Below are 17,419 nucleotides of genomic sequence, written 5' to 3'. Positions count from 1 at the left end.
CTTGTTCTTGGGACAGCCCCTGCTAGGTCTCTATTGTTAGTGTAGTGAAATCACCAAGTGACTCAATTTCATGTGATTTTTGGCCATAAACCTATTCATTTTGATAGGCTTCCCTTAAATCAAACGTGATTTTGCTAGCTAAATATAGAGTTTGCGGGTTTCTACGTCAATCGATAGCCAATTAAGTTTTTATAATACTGCAAAATTATCAATTAGTCAGCCTGAAATTTCATAGAACATTGCCCATAAAAATATGGATGATGTGGAAACCTTTTTATTACAAATAATATTTTCAAAATTGTACGATACTTAATTGTCTTTTTATTAAATTGTCAGTGTGAACCCTAGAAATACGTATACCTTCTCTTGAAAACGATCTAAGGTACAACTTTATAAAGATATCAAAACAACATATAATATCATATTTCTGCGAAGTAAAAAAAAAGAGTTATGCTGAGTAAAACCTTTTGAGAAACGTTCTCTAGACTGTAAAAAATAATCCACAACCCCTTGGCATTAAAAATAGATCATAATATTTCATGGTATAACCCGAACAAAGTCGGCAGTCGGCATTCGGAGATATGGAAATTGTCGTAGAACGCTATACTTCTGAGTGCAAATTGTAATCCCCGGATCTGACACTTCACACCGCTTCATCATGAGCAGACACTTGTTCTCTGCTATCAGACAGTCAGTTGCCTAATCCCCGACCAAATCCCGTCGACCGACAAGATATAACCATTTTGCACCCGGCCTGTGACGGCCATTTTGTGATATATCACAAGGTGAATATTCAAATTTATCGAACACGGCGGCAAGCGGGGACCTTCTCAATGGGCAGGGCAATATTTCACCATTCACCAGCTATTTCGTTCTTTACACGAAATTAGACCAGAATAATGAATGGCAACAGAATATTTTCGAAAGCGAGCATTTTCTTTGTGTTGCGATAAGTAAATGCGGCCAATTCGAGGCGTTGACAAGGCCTGCGCTGCCACAAACTACGTATATGTTCTTCGATAAAGAGGGGCTTAGGGGCGTCAAGTGACGCTAAATTATTAGCAATTATCAGAAGACAAACGGTTTGAAATGACTTCAAAATTGGGCATAAATACTCGACGCACGCATTAATTATAGCAAAGGAAGAGTTTTTCGTGGGACAAGTGTACAGATAACTGATGGTCGGTCGAAGCATTTACCGATACAGTTTTAGGTTAGGATAACTAAGAAAGCCTTAAACAGTTGCGACACCACTGTGCCTGATCTCTAGTCACCAATATGCCTAATCTTTAGCTCTTCTTGCCTGCTCCAGGGTGACCATAAAATGGAGCTCAGATTTCATATAATAATAAGATGTGTAACGCCCATAAATTTGAATGCCCATATCCATGCAAACGTCTTCAATCTCCATGAATCCAGGAATACAATCCTTTTGAACATCCGTTTTTTGATTTATTTTCATTCTTTTATTTATGCAAATGAATAAATATTTCGTATATAGCACTACGTTGGCTGCAAGTAATTAATAAGCAGTTTCATCATTGACCTCTTATTGCATTTGATTCACTTATCTCTCTCTCTCTGTGTTCTTCTCGATCTTCTTTTCATACAGTGTACATCATAATATATATAGGTTTTGTTTAAATTATCTTTAGCTTTCTTTTATAACTATTTATTTATAGGCTTCGCAAGAAGTTTCCATTGTTTCATGCATTTATTTGCATTTTTTGAGAGTTAAGAGTTGCTGTTGAGTATTCGCTTACTTGCTTTGATTTAAATTCCATTTAAAAAGAAAACAATTGCGCAAATGCAAAATATAAATTAATTCAACTACAATTTGACACGTACATATCTAGGCGCATGCACACATTGAGTTTACAGTGTTTTGGATTCGTCTCTCGGTTATTTTTGGTTTGAAAAAGCACTACGCGTTACAAGATCTTCGAGTATTTGTGGTTTGTTGCTGCCATTGTTCTGAACAAGCTGCCTTTAGACGTTACGAAATAAAATAAAGTCCCAGGACTTTTGGTTTGCATTCTTTTTGGTAGCCTTAGTAAGAAAATTCGAGTAGCAAAACGAGTTAAGGGTAAAAGTAGGAGTTAGGAGTTAAGATCAACATCATTCTTTGTATAGATACAAATTGAGTTCAAGTTAGATTTTTCGTAGGTAGTAAGTTAGGATAGGTTAATAACGTTTACATATGGTTACGGTTGCTGGGTGGTCCTAGGCCAAGTTCGCCACATGCGTTGTGTCCATGTGCTGGATGAGGGTGCGCATAAAGGACATCTCCTTGCGCGCATTCTCCAGTATCACCTTGGGATCGTCGGACGTGCAGCGCAGACAGTTTGGCGCAAACACCATGGCCAGGTTGGAGGAGTCCATCTTGGTGCAGCTCACCACCTCGGGATTTGAGAATTGTTGCAGGAAATGTATTAGATACGTTAGAACCTAGAAAACAACATACGTTAGGTCGTCTCTCAGGTGCTGCAAACGTTTTCTTGGCACACTTACTAGCTGATTTATTTCAGGCAACTTATTAACTATTTCTTTGGCTTTGTCGGGATCCTCGGTGTTCACACAATCCTCGTAATAGGCATCTGGTATTAGCGGATCGTATAGCTCGCGATACCACAGCTTAAGCAGACTGGCCGGCGCGTGAGCGTCCACTGTGGAGAAAATATTAAATTTTTGTTTGTTAGTTTATCTTCTAACTACAACCATTTAATATTGAATGTCGCTTACCCAACGTGTTGTTAATGTCAGGAACATCCCACCGATCGAGGCGATTCTTCATGCAATTGACCTCATCCACATCCGCGGAGACACGAAAGATGCCCTCGGTCTGCTTTCCGTTGAGCAGCAGCACCTGCAATGCAAATCAATTTAGATATCAGAACCCGCAAACGTATTCCGAAATGGTGTGGGCCTACATGCTCCGACAGTGTTGTCTGGATCCAAGGCAGCTTGCGGAACGGAAACTTGTCCCTCTGCAGTTCCATGACCTCGTTCAGAGTGTTGCCGAACATGCTGTTCCTCAGGATTTGTTGCTGCAAACACACATTTTTAGACTTTTCTGAAGGCTCCTCTGGCAGATTAACTTACCCGCGCCTGCTCCACCTCATCGACCGTTGGCTTCTTGGCTAGACGTCGTCCGCTGCTGCCTATGCGGTCCAAGCGCCGACAACACACTGTGGCATAGTGCGATATCTGCACATGGATGGGCCACTTGTTCACTTCCATGAAACTGGGGCCGAAGGAGGGATCGCGATGCCTGTTGACGTAGCTGTCAATTGAAGTAGAGACTTTGGTTATGTGGTCTTCTTAGGCTTTAGGATCCGTCCCGATACTCACTTGAGCAGCGTGGGCTGAAACGTGGGCGAGGGCGGTACGAAGGAGAGACAGATGGCCATCAGCTCCCAGCCGCGGATGAGCGACTCTCGCTTGGGATTCTCCGTCGTCTGCCGGCACAGCTGAACATAGAGCTCGTCCCTTAATCTGCACAAGAATACTCTCAATTAATCCGAGCAAGCTTTATACTTTAAAAATTGAACTCACTGCTGCTGGGGCAACGATGCACTGATGATTTCTATGGCCACCGAATTGAGGGTCATGCCCATGCGCGCCTTGCGATCCGCCATGTAGATCTGCACCAGCTTGAACAGCTCTATGGCTGTCTTTTTGTCCGCCTTGTCGCGGGACAACGCCAACATGGGCCGACTGATGGCCTCCGCCGTCCAGCTGAGCATGTCCCTCACGGATGCCTTCTTCCGGAATATCCCCTTGGAGTGCAGATTCAGATTGTCGGCGGCAAACTTCTCGATATCACATTCCTTCATGCAAGCCAGAGTGGCACCGCCCATGCCCATGCCACCTCCCATGCCCGGAGCCCGTTCGCTAGGTGGAAAGATCTGCTGGATGGTGGGCTTCAGGGAGGGCGGAGCCATCTTGTGGCCGGCTCGCGACAGACTGGCTGGCGCAGCCTGCTGTTGACCGGCAACGAGACTGTGCCCGTGGCCAACATCCTCTTTGGGTGTTCCAGCTGCCCCCGATCCCTGTGCAGGTCCGTGGTGACCGGCGCCAGCCAGTCGAGAGATCTGCCGATTGGGTGAGGGAAGGGTCTGAGACTGCTTTTGCTTGGCGTCGCTCGGCTCCAGGTGTAATTGCTGCTGATGCTGGTGCGGCAAGGCCGGCGGTGGAACGTGATGACCATGGCCGTGCCCCGAATACGGCGGTGTATTCGAGTAAAGCTGCTGCTGGCCATGGTAGCCTCCGCCGCCGGATACGGTGTCGTAGTATGAGATCTGGTAACGGGGTTTTGGCTTGGGAACGGAAGCGGTTGTGGCCGAAGGTTCCGCCGTCACATTGCCGCCAATACCCTCCAGCACAGCCTCCACATTGTCGGAGCTAGCAGAGAGAGGGGTGGGGATGAGCACAGATTCATTAATCCATGTAATTTATATACTCACATATCCTCCCTTCCGGCGGGATCGTGCGGCGGATACATGTACGCGTAGTAGGAGACGCTGTCGCCCATGTTGGCGTAGTCGTCAATCATGCCGTAGTTGTGCTCCAGGTAGCCACCATGCGTGTCAGATCCCCCGTCAGAGTCCTCGTTGTCCGGCTCGTGGCCAGAGAGCGAGTGCTCCTCCGACTGGCTATCCGAGTGATAGGAGTCCGAGTCGCCGCCATCGCCTCCGCGGTACTCGTAGCGTCCAGACAGCTTCGCCTGCTCCATGATGTAGTGCTTGAGGGGCAGCAGGTGGGGCATATCCTGGTCCCAGTTCGTATACAGGGGCGAGATGTTTCCATTGTCGTACTCCACATCGCTGTTGTCCGCCTGCTGTAGATACTGCTGATGCTGCTTGGAGCGTCGCTTCTCACCGCCCCCGCCTCCTCCCACATGGTAGCCACGCTTATCTAGACTCGAACTGGCACTGTGCCGCAACGAACTCTGGCCGGGATAGTGTTGCGTCTGCGAGCGATTTGCCGTCGAGTTGTTGGACTTCTGACGCTGGCGGGCCGAGTCGTTGGAGCCGCGCGAAGAGTGCGTTCCCAGCAGACCCAGAGTTTCGGGACCACCGCCCGGCGAGATGGGGCCGCCCGTCGACTTGCCCAGCGAAATCCGTTCCAAGCTCAGCAGATCCAAGCTGTGGCTCGGTTCCTGCAGGCGCGGCGAGTGCTGCAGCTGAAGCTGGGGCAACGCACTGCTGGTGGCGCTCGTCTTCGCCTGCCGCGAGCTCTTCGTCTGTGGACTGATCGGACTCTGGGGACTCGAGTCGCTGGAGTGCTTCTTGTGGCTGTGGCTACTGCCACTGCCGGCCGTGCTGTTGGCCGTGTTGCTGCCACTTGCGCCGCCGCCGGCTGGTCCTCCCCCGCTCTTCGTGGCATTGGTGGTGTGGCGACGGCGCGAGAGCGGCGTGTTCTCCACCGACTTGAAATACTTCTCGTGCATGGAGTCATCGCTAGCTGCCCCACCGTTTGCCGCCTCCGCACTGCTCTTGCGGTAGGACTTGCTGTGGTGACCGGCGGCAGCGGGATTGATGGAGGAGGACATGAAGCTGCCAGATCGGGCCAGTGACACCTTGTACTCGCGATCTGCAAGGAAAACATATGTAAATTGTGAATTTCTTCTTTCCATTGGCTTGTGCTCACCTCCAGGATAGGATTTCCCCACTGGTGCCCCTCCGCCTCCTCCTGCAGCACTGCGTTGTGCGTTGTTTCTCTGCTGATGCTGTTGCTGTGCGTAGTTGTATTGTGGAGCGGGCGCCGCATCCGGCGACATTTTCTTCTTTTGCGACTGCGGCGTGTGAATGGAGTGCGTAGGCGAGGCGATGTCCGACGACTTGGAGGAGTAACCCTGCAGGTGGTGGTTTGGCAGCAGCTGGTGATCGAAATACTTGTCCCCATAGCCACTGCCACCGGCGTAGGATGAGGATGTGGAGGTGCTGCCATGCGGTAAATTATGCGAGCTGCTGCTCTCTTGCAACATCTCAAAACTGGAGGCAATCAATCCGTAACCCAAAGCGGAAGCAGAAGCGGAGATTTGAATGAAGGGAATAAAAGCGATGAAGTGATGAGACCCAAAACCCATAGTCCTACTTACGCTCCGTTGTCCTTGCCACCGCCTCGCTGATGCTTCTGCAGGGAGCCCAGGCGAAGGTTATCCGCATGTCCCGGCCCCGTACCGCCGCCGTCATTGAAGCGCCTGTAGCCATGCGCACTGGACAGACTCGAGTCGCTGGACTTGCCCGACTCCTTGTAGTGATTGCAGGAGTCTGTCGAGGGGGGGAAATCGATGTCAGGAATGAGTCATCCAGTTGGAAAAGAGATTTAGCACGGCGGCACTCACCTTGCGAACGCCTGGAGGCGTAGGCCTGAGGATGTGGCTGCTGCTGCTGCTGCTGCATGTCGATGGAGCGCGATGAGTCACCCGTGCCGACGCTGCAAAAGATGGCCCGAATGGAATGTAAACAAATGCGAGCAGTAAACACAAGTGGGAGCCATCCCTCAACTCAACCCACCGAAAGCTTTGACGGCCACGCGGACTAGAGATCACTTCGCTGGTCAGCTTCTCCTCCGAGCTGGCCACCGTCCCATTGCCACCGCTAATCCGTTGCTGTTGGCCACGCCCCTTCTTGTTCGGTCCTGACATGGGCGAAGGTTGCTGCTGCTGGGGCGGTTGTGGCGACTGTTGCTGCTGCACCTGCTGCTGAGGTTGAGATTGTGGCTGGTGCTTCTGGGGCGTGGTCTGCTCGCGACGATCGCTGGGATCGGTGTTCTGCTTGAGCGTCTGCAGCTTGGCCAGCGGAATAATGTCGCACTTGCTCGGCCGGTGCCACACGGTCTTCTGCGTGGCCGCATTGTAGTAGTAGAACCGCTGGGTATTCGTATCAAACAGTTCCCACCACTGCGATGAGTCGGTCCGCTTAATTGGCACATCCTGTAAAGCGAGAACGGAACGGGAATGAGATGAGAACGAGGAATGCGACCGGGAACAAAAAACGGAACGCGGAACGCGTGGCAAAATTAGGTTGTGCATATCTCTGTCACCAGATCGTAGAGAGTTCTCCCCATGTGGGTGTGAGATGGTGTCGGTGTGGTTCGGATCCGTGTGGAAATGCAAATCGGACAGGGAAAGGAAAATGGGGGAGCAGAGCACGTGGGCCGTGAGCGATCAACGCGCGTTTATTAGATAAACACTCATGAATACAAAATTTGATGACTCTAAGTGAAGTTTAAGCTGATCGATGGATACTTCCTATCCGGATATTCTTTCCCCTTTTTATGGTAATCACCAAAAATCTCTGAAAAGGCAGGTGATCTTCGTATCTTTTTTTAATCTTATTGTCACCTTTGCTCTTTCTGAATCTTTCCTAGTTTTCCTTTGAGAAACTCATCAATAAAACTTTTGCTGACTTCTATCAAAGTCTAAAGTAGTTTGTGGCTAAATTAGTAGTTGAACATTTTAGTAGCAACCTCTACAACGTCTGTACAATTAATGTTGGTAAATAATGATGGTCAGTTAAATTAAAATATCACATTGGGGTATTTGCTTTTTAAAACAAGATACATATTAATGATAATTCCTAAAAACAGCCAATTTATTTCAAGACAATAAAATAAACTCGAATTTCTCAAATAGAGACTCTGGCTATAACTACTTTGTATATAGTTTGCACAATTTCGGCACGTGTCCGCAAAACAGCCTTGTATAAGTAGTTTCATCAGAAGTGACACCGGATCCAAAGACATTCTGTGATGTCTTTGGCAATGATAAGTTCCAATTCCACTTAAGCTTTCAAGTCCCCATTGTATCTGTATCGGGCTTTTATATCCCTCCTCTTGAATTATCCAACAATTACACAAAAGCGAATTTATTTTGGTATTGCAGCTCGAGAGCTTTTCTTCGGGCTTAATCAGCAAACTCGAGGGCACAAAGAGTGACTGGTAGAGTGTGTTTGTGTGTGTTTTTAATCTGAATCTGAAGGGTTTTATCTGCTGAGTAAATACAACAAGAGCTTGACAAACAAACAGGGTGTCTCGATGGTTCCCTCGCTGCATTTACACCGGGTTACCTGCCCCTACACCAAGCTTCGGGCTCTTTTAATAACAAAACCCATTAAAAGTGAAAGTATGTATAAATCTATAAGTCGTTAGTACACATAACTTTTTAATATTTTACTATATTAACCTTAGCAATTTAATCAATAGTAAGTAAATGGTGGTCGCTTGACTGTAGGTTTAGTACCTTCTATAGGTTATTGAAATATTTATTAGGTTCTTTGGAAAGGGATTTCAAAGATGGCTATGTATTTCCTATTTACTTTTCATCACTACCACCTCCTCCCTCCTCCCTTTAATATCTGGCCTTGAACGCCAGGCTCGGCGCGTGTGCTTAATCCGCTCCATCTCGCTCAGTGTTGGCTCCCCGTCTCTGTCGCGCCTAGAAGTCAGGGTTATTTCTGCAAAATGCAGGCAGCAGCAGCGCCGACCTTGAACTTTTGCGCTGCAGATGTGCCCACAGCCCTTGGCGAGTGGAGAGCCCAGCTTCGCTGCAATTGCCAGGGCCAGCTGGGTGGTGGGTGGCTGAGGGCTGAGCCCAGCCCTGGCCCACGCCCCCTTTTAATCCGCTGCCTGCAGCTGTTGTTGCTTTCGTTCGTGCGGTTGCAACTCGCCACTGATAGTAACAACAGCAACAACAACGAAAACAATGGACGCCAGGCAGGCAGCTCGCTGCAAATGAAAGCTTTCGGCTTGGCTGCTTTTCATTTCTGTTTTTCATTTCCATTTGGCAAGCGGCGCCCCGGTTGCGTTGCATATTGCATAATTTGTGGGCGCGACCAGACGTTGATTGGGATCGGACGGCGGGTGCGGAAAAGTGGACGGGAGCAAGGCCACCCAGCGGAGATGGGCCACTCAGATGCCATGTCGCCTCGTTACGCTTTTCGCATTGTTGCGTTTCCAACTGTCAGTCAGTCAGTCAGTCAGTCATCCGTCCAGATAGTCCTCTCCGCCTCCAATGAACTGATTCCCCTCTGCACCTCCAATAAAATGAGAGATGGACTATAAAAAGAAACACCAAGCGCCTCGACCTCATTTGCGGCCTTGTACAATATTCCAAATATTTTTGTAATTATGGAAAAAATTACAACAATGGGAGGAGGAGATGTAGGTCTACGGCCTACATCTTCATCCGTATAGAAATTACCTCTCTGCTGGTATATTCTATTTTTGTTGAGCGGGATAATCGGCTAATTAAATCACTGAAACACCGGCTTTTAAATAGAATTCCCATTTCATTTTACATATACCATTGCTTATTCTGCGCTAGAAAAATAACGAGTAAAAGTAAAATCATAATTAAATCTATTCCGCATACAAGTCGAAATTGAAAATAAAATTTATTTTAAACAATATAATCTCTTATTTATTTACCAACCAAATATACAGGCTTGTCATAAAATAAGTCTTTACATCAAATTACCCACTTAATAAAATTATTCTACGCAGTGCTTTAAATACCTTCATATTTCAAATATTTGAATGGATTAAACCGTCAAAATTCTTTACTTCTTCGGCATAAATCTTTCTTAAGAATTGTTACTCATACGCCCCGTATGAGTGAAGATGGAAGGCCTATACATTTGTATACCTATCAAAAGATGTACAAATAAATATAGAAGTGTGGCTCATGGTTCGTGCCCTCTGTGATAGTGAGACATTCAGATAGATGGCGAAACTTTCTCATCAGTATGTTTTTATTGAAAGCACAATAATACACCAATTAAGCTGGTGGTTTATACATATATAGATCCCTTTTATAATGCGTTGAGTTTCGTTATCAGCCCCATTCAATTTGCTACACATACAAAAATGTATGTGTCGTTAGGAATTTACAAGAATTTAAAGTAGTTAAAGGGTAAGAACAAATATATAAAACTGTTTTTGAGTTTAGCGAACTGTCTAGTCCGGTCATTAAGAAAAACGGCTGTATATAAAACCGAACTTGGTGTCTAAAAAACGATCTGGCATATGTCAAGTCTAGAGGTATATGCATTAAGTCAAGCCCTATACCTTAATCATATATGTAACAACTATAACATAGGAATGTTTTCATTTTGTAATGTTGTTAATCAATAGCCAATCGATCATCAATTTAGGAACTTCTTTTTTCTGTGTACCCAGGGCGAGCACAACATATCATGAGTAGATGTGCGTCTGGCGCTTATTGAAAAACAATTCCCACTTTTAATCAGCGGCAAGTGGGTCGATCGCGGCACGCACAAGATTTCTAATCGAGCTGAGACGCAAGTTCTCCGTATCCCCACAAGACTATTGCCGAGGTCAGTTATGGACCACACTCCACGCCCCCTGTTGGCCCCCTTCCTCTCATCAGTGTGAATCATGCAACGAATATAAAGCAAAATTTAATTAAATGAGACTCGGACTCACAGACATACGGAAAACAAACATGGAATACTCATTTGCCGCTCGGTAAATTAGGTCATCATCATTGACAGAGCGAATTTTGGAGCCCAGCACAGATCCCGAAATAGAAGCGAATACCATCGAGAAACTGCCGAACGCGTGTCTCTCGCCATCGACAAAGAATGGGTGCGAATTGGCGTGGAATGTGTCGCGAAAGCCAAAATGGGAGCCAATGAATGGGATTGAATTGTTGCGATGTCCGATATTTAGAACTTAGGCAAATATTGATTTGCCCTTAGTTTGGGGTTCGCTTTCAATAACTTCTCCCCCCATTTTCCACGCAATCATCAATAACTTTTTCCAGACAAATGCTATAATAATAAAAGACCCCGATCCATAGATTAGGGCAATGCAGTTATCGTTGAGTTGGGCACATGTTTCACATTCCCGAGAGGCAACTGGACTGCGGAGCTCCGAGAGTTCCCATCCAGATACTTTATTTATAGATCAGTGAGCAACGAAAGAGCCTAGTCGTAGGCTTATTTATGGCATGGTTGCCATTATATGGCTCCCCAATAGTTCAGAAACGGCAGAATTTCTTTCATTTGTGGGGTCAGGGCAGGGAAATCGAAATTGAAATGGACTCGTTTATCAAATAAAAACGATTGATTTGTTGTCATGCTAAAGCGAATCTACTTCTCTGTGCATCTGGCTCATAAAGAAGTTCTTATCGCCGTTGCGGTTTCCCACAAAATATGACTAAGGCAGACCATAACTTGAAATGGCATATCGTCGATGTTGCACTCTAGTCTAGTGAATTTCCCAATTTAATGGCTCTGTGCCGGGCAGTACCTCTAAACGCCGAAATTCATTAGCAATATTTATGCACATTTAATTGAGGTTGTAATTGCTTTTAAATTGTGCCAAGCACAGCGGAAGAAACAAGTATTTTCAAAAGTCTGCGTCTGTATGTGTGTGTATTTAGCCCGAAAGCACACTTTGACCGCAAAGACAGGAAACCAAGCTTTGCCCAAGAAGGCAGTGGGTGGTGGACAATAGATATTCAAATGGGAAGCCCAAAACCGGGTGTTTCACGACTCCCAAAAGTCTGCAGACTTATTAAAAAATTCCCTGTAATCAGGAATTTAAAATAAAGCAAATAAAGAAACCGAATAGTTTCTGGCAACATAAATTTGCTTTTGTCAACATTTTCTGCTGCCTTCTCCTCTGTTTAATTTATTCCATTTTTTCAAAAATATGATGTGACAAGTTGAAATAGCCATTTTCTTTTTAATTTTAGCTTTGGGTACAGAGTATCTGACAATCAGTTAGTTTCTTTTAGAAATATTAAAAAAATAATAAAAATATAGTTTCAAGAGAAAAAACTTGCAATACAAATACAAATTAACATATGTAGAGGGCAAAAAATAAAACCTTTATTTAAAATTACAAAATTTCTACGTTTTAATGGGCACTTCCCTTGGGCCTGAACATCCCCAATGAGTGCATTGGAGTTCAAAAAGCTACAAAAACCACAATTAAAAGCATGAAATATTTGGACGATTGCGTAACACCAGAGACCTCCATTGAAGCGAAGAAGGCCCAGTTCGGGGTCCGACCATATTCGACGAGGCGCCGCATTTGGTTGCTGGGCAGATTGCAGCAGAATTCCAGAGGGGATCGGGGCTTGGGTGACGCCGACGGACGCACGTGAACATTACCGCTTAGCGTCGTCGTCGTCGTTGTCACTCCGGATTCTGGTTCAACATTGGACATCCAAAGCTTGGGGTTCGGGCCTCGGAGTTTCGAGGCGGGTTTTGTAACATGAAACGTGAAACGAGCAATGGACGTGCAACGTGTGGGCAACTTTTCTTGTGCGGCGCTTTCTTCACTTCTTCATTTCTTTAGCTTCTGTGTCGCCCAAGCCAACCGGAAGTTTTACAAAGGCAAATGAGCAAAAAAAAAAAAAATATAAATAAAAAAAAGTATGAAAAAGTTGACAAAGCCAAGGGGACAGAGCGGTAATTTCGAGTTATAATAAAAAGCAGGAAAAAAAAAGTTGACAGTGTCCCAGCAACAGTGAATGAATTTCAAATCACGTACAATGAACGCAGCGAGTTGTTGCTTCTGCTGCTGCCACTGATGGTGACACCAAAAGAGCGCCCGCCCGGCTAAAACAAAAAGGCTGCAAGTTGGCCAACAAAAAGAACAGAATGTTGCTAATTTAAAGCACGTTAGAAAACAGCGAGGGTGGAACAATGGAAAATGAGCTCGGAAAAGGGGTGCAGCAGTACCAGGGCGGCGCAATGGCGGAGTGATCGCCCTCTCCTTTAATAATGTCTTTTTCACGCTGCTCTGCATTAATTGTGTGGATTATATGGCGCAGTGAAAAGGATTCACTTCCTCATCGCCACAAGGGGAGGCAGCAACAACAATTGCAGCGCCCTCGACGTCCCAGTAGCTGCAATCAGATACTGAATTGAGGGCAGGTTTTCCATATACATATATTTCCCCTATTCTGTGGAAGGAAACTCTGGAGACGGAAGTGTCGACTTTACGCTGCTCAATAGTCGCTCCGGAATCGTAACTTTAAGGAATATGAGTTCTGAATGCTTAGCTTTCCGTTTGATAGCTGGGTAAGTCTGTCAAATCCGGAGTAGTAATAAATGTTGACTAACTCCAAAAGACGGAAAATGCAAAAGCCCACCGTACCTAATGAGTGCATAGTGTAACAGGAAGTTTATAGTCCTAAATCTCTAAAAAAAAAAAACAAGTAATTCCTTTCATAGACTATAAATTAGTCAACTGTGCAACAAACTTTTAAATTGATTAGTTTATAAAGGACTAAGGGCCAGTTCCTCGAATTATAGATTGACCAGAAAGTGTATTTGAAGAAAGAATAACAGAGTGCTGTTAACTACCGACTTGTGCTGCAACGCGCAGAGGCAAAGAACACATTCCATTTAAAAATAATATTCTTCAATTAGGTTTCTGAAAGGGTGTAATTTTGTCAAAACAAAAAAAAAGGAAAAAGGAAGGAAATAATTATAAATAACTAATTGATGGTCATAAAGTAATTCTTAAATGAACAAAAAAAAAAACAACAAAATTACTTTATTTTATAAACACCTTTTAAATTCTGAACAACCTTATTTCGAAAATATTTATGACCTAAAGACCACCAGTTATCGTTAATTATTTCGTTGATCAAGTTAACTCAAACACGTCCATTGATATTATTGTTCGTTTTATCTTCTCTTCTCTTTCGTTTCTGGCCAAAAGCAATGTGTGTGTGTGTGTGTGTTGGGGTGGGCGGAGAGGTCAGCATGCGGGTGACGTTGTGGATGACTCAAACAGAGAGTGAGAGTGACAAAAGCCGAAATAAAATGCACATAAATAAACACTCAAAGAGCGCAAGGGTACACACACACACACAGTTGGCTGCACCGTCACTTTCGGAAGTGGAAGAGAGGATGAAATGAAGAAGAGGACGAGAAATAAATCATGGCGTCAAGCGGCCAGGACATCACGCCCACGGACGAAGTTCCACCGTCCGTAGCCTGCATGCACATGCACTCCTTTTCATTACGGAAGCAGGACATGCACACACTTACACATATGCACACTAAAGCCTCATGCACATGTGTGTGCAATCAGGGGCGAAACGAGGACATTGCAGGCCACCAACAAAATCAATGAAATTTTCACTACTTCCGATACACTCAAAACAAAAATCAAACTACAAAGCCATACAATTCTCCAAATTAACTTGGAAAGTATAAGTAAGGATTTTTCGTATAATAGCCAAACTCAAAATGACAACTTTTTTGTAGAGTTGTTTTTGTCAGTTGCCATTAAATAAACTATTTTCCAAAAATAAGAAAATGATGTTTAGATCTTAAAACGAGTGCCACTTTTCTTTTTCTTTTTTCACTGTACAAAAAAAGAAAAGGGAGGTAAAAAGAAATGTACAGGGTGGAGGCTAAAATGAGGATAGCCTCGTTCAGTCGTCTGGTCGATGTTTGCCTTTCGGCTTCGTTCGGCAGGCGAGACCAGAGTTATTAGCCTGCAACACCTTTTAGCCAAACAGCATATAAAATACAGCAAAGCCAAAGGATTTGAGCAAACACCATCCAAGCTAATGGCTTTTCCTTTGCAGCTCACGTGAAAGGGAAATTCCGTGCCTTTACCAGGGAAAAGACGCTCAGTTCTATGGAAAAATATTAGCTTTGAGTTTTAAAAGAGCCCAGAAAGATCAAACACTTGCAACACTTCCTCAATGCAGTCCTCCTTGGCTGTTATGTCAGAATGGCTATGATGCGCGCATCATTCGACAGTTATTTTAATATAATTAACCTTGGTCACGCCACTTGGCGCAAGTGGGTTACGAAAAATTTGCAAGCCAAACACAGACAAGAAAATTGCGCAAACAAGTGACCCAGAATAATAATTAAACAACCAGCCGCACAACAAGTTGCTCATCTAATCAATTAAGAAATCCCCGCAAGGGTCATTGAACCCAATAAATATTGTAAACTATCTTTGAGGCGTTATAATAACTTAACATGTGATATAAGAACCATGTGAACATACTAACATATATACTATATGTATGGTTTTTGGTTTTAATTGGAAACTATCAAGGACCTTTACTGAGAATAGATACTTTTAGTTTTCCTTGAGGATAGATATTACAAAAATTGATCTTTAATGTATGTATATCGATATTACATTTTTAACGTAACTTTTCTTGTTGTAGGAAAAATGTTTTTTATTAAAATAAACATTTTAACAAATATAATCCTTCTCAATTTAAGCTTTGGTACTCATCAAAAACCTAAACCCAAACCCAAACCTTATAAAGTACCTACGGGTACGTAATATAATAGCTAAGCATAAGGAATGTACTACAAATGATTAATATTCTTTAAAGTTGTCAATTTATCAAATAAACTTCACTTTGGTATTTCATTTAGATTCAGATTTGTAGATTTACTTATAGAGGTGTACTTACATCTGGTGGATCCCATACACATTCGCCCGTGGTGAGATTGGCGTACATGTGCTCCTTGGTACGTGGCTCGATGATTTCTACCCATTCTATTCTGCTGGGCCGGAATGGAGCGACGAAGAAGATCCGGAGAGGGCGAGAAATACACATAAATAAGACATAAAATGCGATTGCTTCTATTTTCGAGCGGCCGACAAAGGCATTTCAGGAATGCTCTTCACGAACGGGCGGTTCTCATCCCGATTTTTCTTCGTGCACGCCAAGTACTAGATATATTTTGTAATACATGCCCTCCCCCCTCCCACAAAAAAAATAAGCTAGCAGCAGCAAAAACAATGACTAAATCTCACTCGTTAGTCATGTGTTTCATTCAACTTTTCACGCATTCATTGAGGCAAATTTACGGACGAAATAAAGTTTACCAAAATCGGCTCTTTGTGCGTAGATTTCGTTCAGTGCGTCTGTGTGTGTTTGCTGCATGGATTTTCCCCCATGCAATCGTGCTTTTCTCTACACAGACAAACATATTTTGTCAAACATTTTCCGGTTTTTCCCTATTTGAAAATTGCAGTCCTTCCACACGCACACAAACACACACATGGGGAGTTGGGAGAGAGTGAGTCGAGTGAGTGCTAGAGGGTGTTAGTGTTGGCACTCTCTTTTGGCTCATTTGGCGGCCGACGCTTGTTGCCGCGCCTTGCTAAAAAATCGATTTTGCAAAGTGCCGAAAATGCACAAATCAGGCAATTTAATCAAGCTAAAGAAAATGCATGCAGCCCACTCACGCATTCTTACCCTCCTCTCTTTCTTGCTCTCACACACGCACACTTACGCCCAGCACGCAGCTGTCAAAAGGCGGCTCCTTCGACGCTCCCTCTCTTCCTCTCTGTCTCTCCCGTCTCCCCCACTAAGAAGCACTCTCTCCTTCCGCCACCCACCCATTGGCACTGCATTCAAGACAATTTATTTAACAAAAGCATCTGCAGTTTTGCATTGTTGATGCCACCGCAGCGGCTTTTGCTGTTGCTTTTGCTTTCTTAATAAATTGTATACACAATTTCGACATTCGCGTTGTCTGGAGATTGTTGTTGTTGCTGCTGCTAGTTGTAGTGTAACGGCACACACCTTTCACAACTTGAACTCATTTTTTTCTCTGCTCTTTATTAGGGGGCTGGTTGTTGTTGTTGCTGCTGGCGGCGGGTTTCTCTCGAACGTTGTTGTTGTTGTCTCCTTTTGCTATTTCTGCCGCTGCTGCTGCTTCTTCTTGCCCGTTTCCTTACACACAAACGCACACACCCCGAACGCACTTTTACATATACTTTCTTTCACTTATTTTCGGCAGCGAAAATGCAATTTCGCTGAACTCGATTGATTTTTTACACTCTCGCACACTCCTTTTTCACATGCGTGCCGTTGTTGTTGCTGTGGCTCCTGCAGTTCTTCTTGTTTTATTAGTAGCTGCCGCTGCAGTGCAACGGAAAACACTTTCACAATTATGACATAATTTACAGGCCATATTTTCGCTTTGCCCTGCGTTTCTGCAACTGCATGTTCCCAGTGCTTTCTTAAGTATTTATGCTGCAGTGCGTGCAAATTCGAACGCGACGATCCGCTTTATTTCGCTGCATTAGAGCTGGAAAAACATTGATGGTTACACCGATGGTATATCGATGTTGTATCGGTAATGCTGATGATGCGATACATCGATTTGGTTTTCAAGCATCGGTATTTTTAATTTCCGAAAGAGGCAGAGCCAGGATACGTCTCTCGATCTCACTGAAATACGACGATCGATTGCTAATACTCTTCTACTAATTTTAATTAAATTAGATCCAGAGTAATTATTTTTAAATTTATTGAAGTAAATAATATCGATACCAAACGTCTGCCTGCTCTACCAATTGGTACCACCACCAACAGAAAAACCAAAACAAACTGGACCAGAGCGTAGTGTGACCAGCTCATAATAAAAGAGAAAAA

General features: G+C 44.4%; 1 protein-coding gene across 1 annotated transcript; it reads right to left on the bottom strand.

Annotated features, from left to right (window-relative positions):
- Positions 1–1,446: 1,446 nt before the first annotated feature.
- RhoGAP93B (MyTH4 and RhoGAP_KIAA1688 domain-containing protein RhoGAP93B) lies at positions 1,447–17,081 on the bottom strand. Its single transcript, XM_017181234.2, has 14 exons — positions 16,565–17,081; positions 15,443–15,533; positions 6,522–6,940; positions 6,350–6,441; positions 6,104–6,275; positions 5,653–5,996; positions 4,467–5,595; positions 3,556–4,404; positions 3,352–3,495; positions 3,103–3,283; positions 2,931–3,047; positions 2,743–2,866; positions 2,512–2,666; positions 1,447–2,448 (listed from the first exon to the last, which is right to left on the bottom strand). Exons 1-14 carry the CDS (start codon positions 16,582–16,584, stop codon positions 2,224–2,226), a joined length of 4,062 nt encoding a protein of 1,353 aa, XP_017036723.1. The 5' UTR covers positions 16,585–17,081; the 3' UTR covers positions 1,447–2,223.
- Positions 17,082–17,419: the final 338 nt, after the last annotated feature.

The sequence above is a fragment of the Drosophila kikkawai genome, chromosome 3R, assembly GCF_030179895.1.
Source record: "Drosophila kikkawai strain 14028-0561.14 chromosome 3R, DkikHiC1v2, whole genome shotgun sequence".
Lineage (NCBI taxonomy): Eukaryota > Metazoa > Arthropoda > Insecta > Diptera > Drosophilidae > Drosophila > Drosophila kikkawai.
The sequence above is the reverse complement of the archived record's forward strand: the minus strand, read 5'-3'. Positions and strand labels throughout refer to the sequence as shown.

Bases quoted from the DNA above. Each gene is read 5' to 3' on its own strand.
- RhoGAP93B (XM_017181234.2), bottom strand. From the start codon at position 16,584: ATGAGTTCAAGTTGTGAAAG. The intron at 3,284-3,351 runs GTGAGTATCGGG...TTCAATTGACAG, and splicing joins TTTCAGCCCACGCTGCTCAA to CTACGTCAACAGGCATCGCG. The intron at 2,449-2,511 runs GTAAGTGTGCCA...GTTGTTTTCTAG, and splicing joins TGCCTGAAATAAATCAGCTA to GTTCTAACGTATCTAATACA.